Source organism: Triturus cristatus, chromosome 11, assembly GCF_964204655.1.
Source record: "Triturus cristatus chromosome 11, aTriCri1.1, whole genome shotgun sequence".
NCBI lineage: Eukaryota > Metazoa > Chordata > Amphibia > Caudata > Salamandridae > Triturus > Triturus cristatus.
Genome location: NC_140594.1, coordinates 153,568,026 through 153,581,850, shown reverse-complemented (window position 1 = coordinate 153,581,850; position 13,825 = coordinate 153,568,026). Strand labels below are relative to the sequence as shown.

Sequence of the window (13,825 nt, the reverse complement as noted above, 5' to 3'; positions counted from 1 at the left end):
TACAAAACAACATACACATTGGATGTATACTTTACAGATGTATGCAATTGTCGAACTCTCCCATTAGCAGCAAAACGGCATGAACATATATATACTAGTCACAGGTATTCACTTGCCCCGGTATCCCTTTAGCCTCGTAAGGAACATAAACCCATGTGCGTACTTCCCTGAGGTGTTCACGATCCAAGCCATCCTCCTACATCAAAAGTGACAAACATGCAGGCTGTCCAGAGGTATTCCACTTTCCTGCTAACATGTTAGCATAAAACATAACATTCCCAATATCGCATACCCCACACAGTTTTAATGGTCAAGAAATCACAGGTTTTGACTATCCCTCGTGACCCAGCCCCTCAGCCATTCAGACTACACCAGCCAATGATACACGTTGCACCCGCTGGCAACACTTTGATTAGATTGTCGGAACCACCTAAAGCAGAAGCAAACAGCTACCAGTTACTTGGTTTTGTCCCTCCAGATTAAGCCTTCAGGCACCCAGCGACACCTTCACGAATGCAGTATGGGGAATCACTATCACCTCCCCCATAGGCAAAAGACTGTGCCACTGGAAGCTAGAGCACTTCCAAATCAGGGAAATGTTTTCCCTCAGGCGGAGGTGCGAGCTACAGTTGCTCCAGGCAGCCAGCCATAGGTGCACACAAGGCACAACGAAACACCTCTGATCCAGTTACAATATTCTTAACAACAGAGTACCTTGTGGCGAGGTAGTCTAGGCCTCCAGCTCTGGTCCCGGGGACTCTGCAAACATCCTCCAACACCCCTCGGACACCACATGCTACGGAGTGTGAGCTACCACAGGTTTCCAGGTGCAAGCATGGGTCCCTCAGGCTCGGCAAACTTTCCCAGCACTCCTCGATTCCTCACGTTCTGGCACGGCTGGTGGGCCGCTGATCTTTACGAGCACACTCCTCTGGACAGTGTGATTACAGTGTACTTCAGGGCAGTCCTAGTCCCGACCGACAATCACTTCCATCTATTAACACTGCACCCTGTGCGGTCCTTACTGATCGTGTGGATACTGGGAGATCCTTTCTGTCCCTGGGATCTCGTGGACTGGAGGCCAGCCAACTGCCCTTGGAGAGTGTTTAGGGATGCGTGCCACGACAGTTGCCAATTAGCTGCAGGCCAGCAACATCCAGGCAAAATCCACCAAGTGATAGTTCTTTTCCTGAAGCACAACAGGTCCCAGGGTACCACAGGTCTCTGGATAATCCAGTTGCAGTCTCTCCTGCCCCATAGTTCCTCCTGCCGATGTCCCAGCATCGAACCAGCATATTATGGTTCTAATCCCAAAATCATCTCTAACTCCTGAGGGCAGAGCCCCAGTAGATGTACCCACAGTGGCCTTCGAAGAAGAGATCAGTTCAAAAGGCCACATTTGAAATGTACAGGCCCTCTCTAAATTGTGTCATGCTGCCATCCTACCCTTGGAGGCTTGAGCAAGGCCAAGACCCTGCCCCTTGGAATGCAGGTGCCAATGCCACCCCCTCATATCCGTTCCAGGAAGGCCCATCCGAGTCGGAGGTCTGCAGTTTCCCTTGAGCCCCTAGTTTATGGCCTTCTATCAGGAATGCACAGATGTAGCTGCCCCCCCCCCCCAGCACACAGATGTGAATTGGAGACCGGCTAACAAGCACTCAGAGCCACAAGCACAGAAATGCCCACTTTCCCAAATTGGCATTTCCCCATTAGTAATGTTGAATCCACTCGTACGACCTGAGAGGATTTGCTATTACTAAGTCATCGATATCAAACACTATACTGCTACTCTACTGAAAGTAGGAAATACTGCTCAATAGCCTTTTCGCTCGTCACCCATGTTAATGTGAGAAGCAGGCCCTACCGTACCAAATACACCATCCCCATGCCCTGCCTCTTCCTGACACTGCCCTCCCCCACCCCTCTGGGGATACTCCGATGTAGTGAGAGACATGCAGAACCTTGGCTAGTAGCTTTTTAAATGCCAAGCCGAGTAACAGTAACCTGCACATACAGACCCCGCCAGGGCAAACATGTGGCATGTTTGAAGAGCTACCTCCGTGGGTGGCACAGACAGTGCTGCAGGCCCATGGAGGAGCATTTGAGTTACATGCCCTAGGTATATGTCTTACCCCTAGACAAGAGACTTGCAGCTTACTCAAATCAGTCAATCATGTATACACCAATCACCCATATGTATATGACCAGCACAGCGCTCTAGTACTGAATGTCGGTGTCAGAAGAGCTCAAAGTCCTAAGGCTAGCACATAGATCAGCGGAAAACCAGGAGGGACAAAAGCAAAAAGTCGAGGGAAATCACCCTAGAAAGGGCCATTTCCACCAAGAGTACTACTAACCAAGGGAGGGTTACTGATGCGGTTTAATTATTTTTTACAACAGTGCTGTTATTGGCTATGTATCTTAGAAACGTGTTTCTATTGGTTTCTATTTCAGGCCATAAAGCTGCTTGTAATAACGTCGACCGATCTACAAAAAGAGATTGTAGAGAGCGGAAGGGTGAGATGACATTATACCTCTGGTTCTTTCTCTTTCACAGCTAATCTTGTGTATTAACGGAAATGTTCTAAGGGCATTATGGGCTATGTGGAGCATCACCTGGTTATTTTATTGCAGAAATGAAATGTCTGAATCTTCCTGTAATTTAACCATATAGTTTTTAGGTTACTCACCGAGTCCGAATCTGTGATAAATTACTGCTTGAAACGTAAATGCAAATGCCCATTCAGTAGAAGCCTCCCTTCCCTCACCACTTAATTTTTTTATTAAACCAGACCAAATTCTGTAACCCTGGTTTGTCCTAATGAAAGCTTGAGCCGAATCCCTTGTAGTGGTGCATGCCGTGCAAAGTGAATTAAAAGGGGTGCGGCTACTGGTTCGAGCAAAAGGCTTACAAGCGCGTATGAGGGATGGTAGTATGGAAGCATGTTATAGACTGACATCTGCATATTTCTGCCTTTCATGTTACACATTTAATGTGCAGGAATCTTTCTACTTTTAGCCTCAGTTGCAGCTTTATTAGCATGTGTTCTGTCCTACAGCACACTTTACTTCCTCTGTTAGTGGGCTATTTGAGTATCTCAAGTATGCAATGCCCCCCTCATTACCCCCCTGCAACGCTCATCAGATAATTTGGAAGAGGCACCTATTTGGAGGAAAAAAGGCACCAGTTTTAGGAGCTGCAGCAGAACATAACAAGACGTGGGTCTGAGAGCAGAACCGTATTCACTGGAGTGAAGGGGGTTGTTTGAGCAGGCACTGTCTTTGGTAGAACAGCTGATTGGAAATGAACAGATTAGAAGGGTGGCCTTTCCTGCCAACAATGGCTACATTTCTATGGCAACAGCCCATCTGCTGCTCCACGGGCAGCTGTCCTGGAGCAGACACTGTGCGCATGATGATCCAAAGCGTGGAATCCCCGCTCACTTTTAATTGCAAGTTGTTGACGCGGTTTCCCTGTCAGTGTGTATGTTAGAGCTGCATTGTTTGAAAGACTCATGTGGGGTTGAGTTGATAACTTCATGTTTTGGTGTCTTTCCTCTTCTCTCTTGGATATTAGGGTGCAGCGACACCTCAAGACTTCTACGCAAAGAACTCCAGGTGGACGGAAGGGCTGATCTCTGCGTCCAAAGCTGTTGGATGGGGAGCCACCCAACTGGTGTAGGTATCTGCAATGCGAGCAGCCCTTTCAGAAAAATAGTATTTAACGGATGTAAGCAACTTAAAGCCCTGCTGCAATATGATGATGGGACCAAAGTTATTGACCTATGAATGAGTACAGATTATTTAGGAAAGTGCCCTAAAGGTTTTTTTTGCCTGATTAGTACCTCTGTTATTCCACAAATAAGCGAATATCCACGTAATAAAAATCTAATAAATCATTTACTGGTTTTCCCACTTGGAGTATACAGTAAAGGTATTGATTTTCTTTTAGTGGCGCAATAAATTGACCATTCCACAAACTGAGCCATCCATTCATTTAGGTTTCTAAAATGTCTTCTAGTTTATATACTTTTTTCCTCAATACCCTAAATCGTTAGTTAACACTTTGCTTGAATTTTCGCTCATATACATTTTATTGAAATGTACTTCTTGTTGCATGCATTTTTCCAGCCCTTCAAGGGTTGGCTATGTTGTTTTTACAGGCTCATCCGTTATTGAGGTGAGATTGATCTAGTTGCATATCAGGAAAATGTTCTACATAAACTTGAATAGGTGCATGTCCACTCTGAGTAACAATGCATTAAAAAATAAGTCACAAAGATGTCAGCAAATTTTGTGACGGATTGCAAAAAATAACTAATGGGTGGTTTGGATTCTTAGAAAGCAAAGACCAAACAGCAGAGTTATGCTTTGGACTGAGCCCGACACAAGAGAAGATTGACAGTGCATCTTATTTCATGAAGGAGAAAATTCCTCACCTCCAATTCCACACTCAAATGCACACCATTTGCAGCGGAGTGTAAAGCCCTTTATTAATTTTAAGAATCTTTGATTCAGGCAACTCTCCTGGTGGCAACAAGCTGGTGAAGATCACAGGTAACCATTGGACTCCACGTAGTGGGTGAATTGTGTTCAAGGCCAGACAGAATCATCATCTCAACCTACATATTGTACGCTGGTTGGAACCACGTGGACAGACCCATGGGAAACACCTTTGCATAAAGAGTATTCTCGCAGTCTAAGCAAGTTCCTGCCAAAGCTCGGATCTGGTGTTCCGCAAATGAAGTCCACAACAGCGGGTGCGATCTCCAGATTGTCTTGTAGATTTTAAAACATAATGCAGGCCTTGACCACTGTGACCATGCACCTCACTGTGGTAAATTAGGGCACCTCGATAATGCATCAGTGGTGTTGGAAGAGCCTGCACACCATAAGTTGTTGGCTGCTCACTTTTTTTCCCCTGACTCGAGTGGCTTTCCGAATAATAGAACTAGAAGCTAAAATCACTTTACATCTAAAGAGAGAATTTGCTTCTTCTGTTGTGGTCTTTGCATTCTGTATGCTGCAGAGGTGATAGTGGCAGAATTGTTGGGGTTTCAGGAGCAAATTAGTTGTGAAAAGCTACCGGTGTCAAGGTTTGGTTGGCAGTGTTGTTCCGCAGCAGGATCATGAGTTAGTGTTCCTCATTCTCAGGTTTTTCTAAAAGTGTGTGGGATGAGATAAATACGAGAGCCTTTTTTGATTATCATTTAAATGTTTCTAAACTTTGTATTGATTGTGTGCAACAAAATCCGAGAACACACCAACTGTGCATGGCCCTACTCTAAAAGGAGGAAAAATCTCAGGCAGACAATACATTGAAAAAATAACAGTAAACCCGGCTTAACTTGAACACAAGATGCATATTACAACTAGAGGACAACAGCACATCGAAGCCAAGTCAGCAAGCCAGTTATACAGTAAATGGTACATTTCTACAAGTTTGGCTGCCATAATCACAATACCACGGTACCAAGAGCGCACACAACACCCCACACAACACCCCTCCCGTTAGAGCCGTTTTCCAAGCCAGAGACATTCTCAACTACAAATCTGAGAAGATACCCCCATAACAGGATTGAATCTGATGCACCCTAATCGGTGTGGTACGGTCAATACGCGTATGCATTTTCTCAGCCCCCTTATTCACGGAGATCCCGCTACCATGAGGAAACTAACGGTACCCGGGTGCCCATTCATCCAATGGCCACTCGCCTTTTGGCCAATAGCAGAGCAAGGTGGGCCAGCTTATAGGGAATCTTGTGCCCCTGGGTTTCACCACCTAGTTTGATTATCATTAAGTTGCTTAGGCTACATGTTGAGAAAACATAGTGCAGATACAGTCTCATGCATGGCCCTCTTACTCTGATCTGGGGCAGTAAGGTTGGGTATCTGCATTGCAGGGACTACGGAGGCGAGACTCCGAACCTCTGAAAGTTGACCCTTTTTGTCGTTATCATTGATCAAATTGCATGGAGACCGTGCTGGAACTTGAGTGCCTTTTTGAACTGAGGGGGAGCTTGAGCCAGAAATGTGATATGAGACAGTTGTACCACGCTCCTTTCCGATGTCAGGATTCTGGCTCGGGCTCCAGAGTGACGTGTTGAGCAGTGGCTAGTGCCAAATGTACACCAAGACTGTTTCTTACAAATTCCCAATACCACAATCTCAACTCAGATTGTCTCTGGAACTGGTCATTGTACTTTGATTAATATTGGTCTCTTCTATTCGGAAAAACTTAGAATCCTTCTGAATATTTTCATTTCAGGTCCCAGATTTTTCCTCTGGTGTATCCTCTCGCATTACTGCTGTCCACCACTGAGGAATCTTTGCATTTGTGTCTTCCTTTTCTTGAACTGCGCTACTCTTCAACTTTTCTTTCCCTTCAACCTCTCAGTCCTCTTCCTTATCTCCCCCACTCTTCGTTAGCATCATCCCTTGTTTTGCTATTTCTTCTCTCTTGTTCTAGGCTTTCTGAAAAAATCCTCTGCCTCCACCCAGTGCTGAGGATCCTGTGCGTGCAGTTCCAGTCTTTATCATGGGCGCCATATTGCCTGTTACTGCATGAGCTTTTTTTAAATCTATATTTTATGGCACAGAGTCTCTGAGCCATTGCAGTACTTGACCAGTCTTGTGATGAGGCCTTATTCTGGTTTTCTTTTCAGGGAATCTGCTGACAAAGTGGTCCTGCACACTGGGAAATACGAGGAGCTGATTGTCGGCTCGCATGAGATCGCTGCCAGCACCGCACAACTGGTGGCTGCATCGAAGGTACAACACATCAGTGGAGCAGCGTGGGCGGGGCCACAGGGGCGGTTGCCCCGGGCGCAAACTTCCTCAAAGCTGTATAATTTGAAAAGCAAAAAAATGTGTCTAGCATCATTGAAGACGTGCTAACGGTCCCCGGGTTTGGGGGTGCATTATTTGTCTTGCCCTGGCAACCCACGCTACGCTGGTGCAACACATTTTTTGTTCTTTTAGAATATCCAATCAATTGAGGATAAAATGTAAACTAAGACATATTTTGGAATGCTTAGGCAGTAGACCTATACCTTTTATTATGTGCTGCCTGCCATTTTATTGTATGCAAAGGAGCTTGTAAAAAGACCTGTGCTTAATTATAGCATGCCGGCGATGGCTATATCAGTCGTTAAAGACACTTCGCCTTCGTTATAAGCCCGAACCACAGAACACGAAGGGCTACAGGGCTTTAGAACATTCCACCCAGGGAGGATACAGTGTTCTAAATGAAACCGGTAGAAACAGCAAGACAAGTGTTGGAACATTGAAGCAAAAGGTCTGTTCCAGCTTCGTCTTCAGTGAAGACCCAAACATTGCCATGTGGATTGGAGCTTTATTGCCCTTCTTGGATTGTTAACAGTGGAGATTGTTCACAGCAATGGGCATTACATGCCAGACCCTAGTTATGGGCTTGTGGGGATGGCGAGCAGGCATAATGAGGGAAAGGGCCATTAACCGCTCTTACCACTCAACAGCATGTGCCCAGTAATGCCATTATCACCTCACTCCTTATCATAGGCAGAATAGGCAAATGTAAACTCTGCTGCCTCTAGGCACTTCATTTCACTGCCACTGAACCCAGGCTGCAGCAGTCGGCGCTGCCAGTATTGATTGCCACTATTCCATAGCAGGCGCTACTGCCTTCCACGGACCTGCACGTATGCGATATCTACATGTGCATTAGATGCGCAGAAGAGCGTTTTTAGCGGCATAACTTAGAACAGCGCTTCTTAACCTGACTCTTGTGGGCCCCCACTTAATTATTACTGGACCCCGAGGACCCCCCACTGAGTCGTTCTAGGCAGCCCGGGACCCCGGCCTCTGCATTTTCGATGATCTGAACCGCAAAACAATACACAGAAGATACAGAAGTAAGTACCCATCAAACAAATACACAAATATTTAAATATTTTATTTAATTGACATTGACAAATATAAAAACCACATTTTACTTTTACTGGGAAGACTGGAGCTTTTCTAAATTCAATTGTGGTCACTCATCCGCCATACTATGGTGTGTTTCACGCACTTCCACTAGTCCCACAAATCAATCGGAGGAAACTAACTTAATATTTAGCCTCCAATTTCTAATTCTTTCGCATTTGCAAAACACATTAAAAATTTCAATTTCACATTTGACTTCATTTATATGAGCTTTATTAATCTGCTAATATTATTTAATTTTCTAAGCTGTCGCGAACCCCCTGAGTAGGCTTTGCAGACCCCCAGGAGTCCCCAGCCCACAGGTTAAGAACCACTGCCTTAGAATAGACCCTTTCAGCTAGAGTGACAGGAAATGACATCATGTGCTCCGAATGTGTTCTATTGTAGCTCTCCCGACAGTGCCTGCGCCGTCTACGGTGCGTTACAGTTCAGTGAAGTAAATCCGCAAAGTCCGCCTGGGCCTCTAAATGGAGTGGACTGAAGGCGCCTACTCAGCCGTGGATCAGTGCACTGACTTTTAAAGAGCGAATGTGCAAATATTCCATAAGCACACAAGGCAATAATATTGACTACTTACTTATTACACACATCACAATAAGTAATTGCCCAGCTCAATGCAAGGCATTTTTAATTTCTGCATCTGGATAACAGGCCGAGTCACCCATATTGTGACTAGATAATGGTTTCACTCACATCTGTGCAGAAGGTAACAAACCAACTGGGCAGTTTTGCTGGCTCAGATGTGTAGAAGACATCGCTGGTGTTTTGCTTATTTGCATAGTTTGGACGGGCGTCCTCCTTTGGCAATGTGACAACCATCTCTCTAACTCAGATCTGACCGAGTCAAATGTGTGCTCTCAAACACTGTGGCGCCGCCTAGCGGTGTTGCAGAAACCCGCTATCAGAAGTGAGTCCAGTGCTCTTGAAAAAATATAAATTATCTCGGTGGGGTCTTCATTGGTGCTCAGCAGAGAAGCTTACGATCACCTTTCTGTACCCAAGTAACAAAGATGGTGGATGGTTCAGAGCCGACAAGCGTTTGTACAGGGGGTGGCAGTCAGACGGAGGCCAACATTCAGAAAAGTAAATTACATTCTTTAAGGCCACATTGAAGTGTGGTATAGAACGAGCTCGGGGAAGGCGGTCAGTAGATCGGTGAGCTGTTGAGCAGGTTATAAAATCTGTCTCCTGCAGCTCATAGACATTACAGGCCCGATGGGGTAGCTGAGCAGGTTCAGCGTCTGCTGCAGGAGTCTGTCTATAACTTTCAGTACACTGAAACCACTGCTTGGCTTAATGCACGTGCTGCACAAATGTATCCAACCACAAGGTTACAGGTTTACACTGTTTTAGGTATTTTATGTAATGTAACCCTAATTCTTAAGGAGAACCTTTGTATGTGGGAGGGTGGGATCTCAAACTCGAAGTGCTGTACGTTCAACAGTATGTAGTGTGTGTGGGATCCAGTAAGAACCAGATTACAAAACCCAGAGTGTAATGAGCACTAGGTGATAGCATACATGCCAACACACCTGATTCAGGCAGGAGGCTCACGATTTTTAAAGCCAAACATGTATTTGTTTTAGCTGTCTCCCGCCTCGAATTGCATTCACTTCAGTGGAAGTCAGTGGAAGTCAATGGAAACTAAAGTCCAAACTGCAACAATCGAAAAAGGTGCCTTCTAAAAATCGGCAGAACGGATTTTTAATGAGAAGTTTTATATATATACACATTTGCATAGCTCTGCAAGTCAGGATTGTCTTGCTTAAGTGCTATTCATGTGAAGTTCGGATAAATGTACAGATAAGAGGTCTAAGTACACCCCTTGCATACCTTGTGAATATAAAGGTAACCTGCAGCAAGGATAATGTGTACTTTTGTTCCTTCCTCCTTGTCCGTCTCCGTCCTGCCTCCCCTTCTGACAGAAACTGTAGAGCAGCAGGCTCCCCCCTCCCTCCCCCCCCGCTCTAGAATTCCCATCGCATCACAGATATCTTGGCATTGTGTCTGAGCCCCAAATGCCTGACCAAGTAATAAACAAGCAAAAGTTATTTCCAGTCGCGGCCGGCATGACTCGAGGGAGGGGTGGGGGTCACGCGGGGGTTCGCATGTGGGGGGGGGGATTTAAAAATAAAACAAAAACATACCTTACCAGGTCCCGCGCCGCCTCTGCTCTTGGCTGGGTCCCTCCGGCAGGAACAGGAAGCCTACCTCCCCTAAGCCAATCACAACACTGCAATGGCAGCGTTGTGATTGGTGGGGACGGCCCCCAGCCAGGTGCCTATGGGAAGGCCGTTTTCTCTACGTAGGATAGAGAAAATGCAGAGTGCGCATGACTGGTTTGGTCGGTCCCAGAGGGCTGACCAAACAGTCAGGGCCCACGGCATTGGGCAAGCCACTCCTCACCGACCCGCCCGCCCCCAACCAGGCATACCCTTCTGCTTTCTCGCAGTGCGTTATGTTTCTGCTTCTCGCACTGCGCGAAGGCAGTGGGGCGACGCTCCTCCACCCTGATGGAGGAGCCGCCCCTGGATTCTTTTAAGTAGAAAGGGCAAGGAGCCGGGGTACATTTAAAATGCTTCTGCATGCGATGGTTTGAGAGCCGTCGGGTCCCATGAGTGTGATTCACTGCCCTGTGATTGGCAGACGGGCGGGAGCTTGTCTCAAGCAAAGGGTTCAGAAGATCAGAGGGACAAGCCTTGGTCTGGGACCCTGGGGTCTAACTGACGTAAACACTGTCCTCCCGGCCCAGTACCAGCTCGAGAAGATGGATGTTTCTGGTTCTATGCATTGCTTGAAATGGAAAAATAGAAGTACGGGTTCTCTGTAGCAGAGTACCTGCTTCTTTCTAAGTGCCGGCACTCTCCAATTAAAAGTATTACGTCACTCTTGACAAGTGCAAGTACTCTCCCTCTCAAAATAGAAAAGTGCTGGTACTCCGTACCGGACAGTACTGGCCCATTTAAAGCACTGGTTATATAAAAAGCCATAATCCAGTTTAGAGACCCTTGCTGCATATTTCCTACCTTCCTAAAAGTCTGCAAGCCTCATATGCACTATCTGATTTACTCCCACCTTATCCCTGGATAACCCACAACAACCGCCACTTGCAGACTCCGCCCACCTTGAACACCACACGCCTCTCGCCCCTCTCCAGCCTGCCACACTGGCATTCAGAGCTGGAAACTGGTTGTCGCACCGGTTCTGTTACCAGCCCATAGGAATCACCGCAGAAGAGGCCACAAATCCCACTCGAATTCAGCTGTAAATTGGCGTGTCTTAGTATGAACTGTTCCTCCCTTATCCTCACTCCCAGCACCGAAGCAAGAAACCACGAGGTTCTTGGCGTGAGAGGACTTTCTGCTACCTCCAGGTCATGCTGCAAAAACGCCCAGATTGCGTCTGCCTTCATAGAAGCTATTTATAATCTGCTACCTGCTCTAGCCCTCGTGCTCCTGGGAGTCGAAGAGAATGTTTGCCAGGCGGGTTCCCAGAGGAACCAAATGCGAGAAAACATCAACTAATGGCAAACAAACCTCCTCACCTCTGACTTTACCTGCCTCGCTTTTATGGCAGTAGTTGTAACTGTACATTTTCTCATCTCTACATGTGGGATGTGGAGATATCAGAGAACACGTGGGCATTTGCTTAGTGCATTCGAAGCCTGGCATCGTCAAACAGCATGTACCAGTAACTCGCGTCTTTCAGAGATGTAATAAGTCGGGGATTTCAACCATGGCAACCAGGTTCGGCTTGAAAAACATACGAACAGCATATGAAAGTGGACGCGCCTGCAACAATGGAAAGGTTGTTTGTTTTGATACCTGGGAGTGAGCACCATGGCGACCCAAGCGCGCCAGTGGCACAGGAAAATGCACTCATTGGAGGAACAATAGAAAGCATAAAGTAATATTAGAAAGCACGAACTACAGAGACAATGATGGAAGCTGTCCAGTAACAATAGAAAGCCTGAACTACAGACACAATGAAAAGCGATATCTGTAGAGGGGACGGAAAGTGTCAAGTAATAGAAAGCCATTCCTTACACGCCCAGCTCTCCAAACTAGAGCCCACTGTGTTGCTGGTAGGTGGGGACTTTAATCTCCTTCAAAACCCCGACTTGGACAGCACTGCCAACTCCCTTGACACTAAACCTCAAGTGCGCCGTGCTCTCCTTGACCTCTCCGACCACTTCTCTCGTCTCAATATTTGGCGCAGACGTAATCCCTCCCTTACTGATTTCACACACTATTCGGGTCAACACAATACATGGATCAGACTTGATTATTGGTTTATCTCTCCTGGAGTTTCCTCCTGGTATCACTCACTGATGACGCTCCCTGGGACCGACTCCGATCATTCCCCGGTCCAGCACTTTCTCCAGGTTCCACGACCTGATTGGGTTGAGAGGCAATGGCGCTTTCCTGTCGCGCCCTCCATGATGATCTTTTCCTCCATGAGATCTACGAGGCCATTGAAGACTATTTTGCCATTAACACTGGTTCCATTGACACTTGGGCGGTTTTGTGGGAGGGATTTAAGGCATACATAAGAGGTGTGTGCATCTCTAAACACGCACGAGTGCTCAAGGCTCTTCGCACCACGCTGACACGATTAGAACAGGAACTCGCGGACCTTGACAACGAGGCACGACACACCCACGCCTCGGGCTCGCCGGGCCAGCGTCTGGCCCTCCTCACCGAGTACAGAGACACGGCTGATCGCGAGATCCTCTTTTTGGGCAAATATCAAACCGCTCGCCGTTATGGCGAGGGTGAACATCCGGGCAGAGCACTGGCGCAGATGCTTCAGCCCCCCCCCTACAGTAAAGCATACGTCACTGAGATACTCTTCCGCTGATGTGGTACTTACCTCCATCGCAGATATACACAACAAATTCCGGACTTATTTTTCATCTCTACACCTTCAAACTGGGGCGGGACCATACAGCGCAAGAAGCCTATCTTTCCGAAATCGCACTAGTTTACCAAGAAAAAGACATGCAGGACTTTCTTAAGGAACCAATCTCTGAGGCAGATGTCCTTGGAGCCTTTGACGCTGTCCGTGGTTCCTCTGCCCCTGGGTTGGATGGCTTCACTGGGGAGTTCTATAATGCCTATTGGCACCGCAGCTGATCGAGGTGCACGCTGAGGCCCTGGAGAAACAGATCCTTCACCCCACACTCCGCGAAGCAGTTATCATTCTTCTCCCCAAACCATTCAAAGACCGACCCACTGCGGGTCATATAGGTCTCTGTCCCTACTCCATTTAGATTATAAAATACTCGCTAAAATTATTGCCTCTCGCTTATCACAGTTGATTGAATCCATTATTTCCCCTGCGCAATCTGGCTTCGTCCCTCATCGCTCTACATCTTTAAATCTTAGAACATTGTTTTCGGTCCTCCACAGGATTAACCCAGAGGTTCCTGCCCCAGCGATTCTTCTCGATACAGAAAAGGCCTTTGACACATTGGAATGGCCTTTCTTTGTGTTTCACTTACACACATTCATACGCAAAATGTAGTCCATTTACACAAGAATCCTGTATTTCTCGAGAGCAGCGCTCACCTCTGCCCTTCCACAGAATTATTTCATTGGTTGATAAAGTAGCACTTCCCTCTACTTTACCCTTCTTACAAGCTTAGGGGAGACCTATTACCTTTCCAGTGATAAGCGTAATCAGAGCTCACAATTGACTCCTGTTACTTAAGACCGAAATTTCACAGGTGGCCTTCGCTACCCATACACCTCTTTCACACAGAAATCCCTACCGATAACACACGACGATGTTACCAATTCGAACCCAGACAATGCGTTGTGCGACTCCAATCGTCACACGTTTTCCCCGTGTACCTACA

General features: G+C 46.7%; 1 protein-coding gene across 1 annotated transcript in view; it reads left to right on the top strand.

Annotated features, from left to right (window-relative positions):
• Window positions 1-13,825, top strand: part of HIP1R (huntingtin interacting protein 1 related) — a 513,161-nt gene that overhangs the window by 412,226 nt on the left and 87,110 nt on the right. Inside the window, exons 26-28 of the mRNA XM_085635911.1 lie at window positions 2,455-2,517; window positions 3,578-3,678; window positions 6,666-6,771. Coding sequence (XP_085492037.1) covers window positions 2,455-2,517; window positions 3,578-3,678; window positions 6,666-6,771 — 270 coding nt within the window. The remainder of the gene's footprint in view (window positions 1-2,454; window positions 2,518-3,577; window positions 3,679-6,665; window positions 6,772-13,825) is intronic.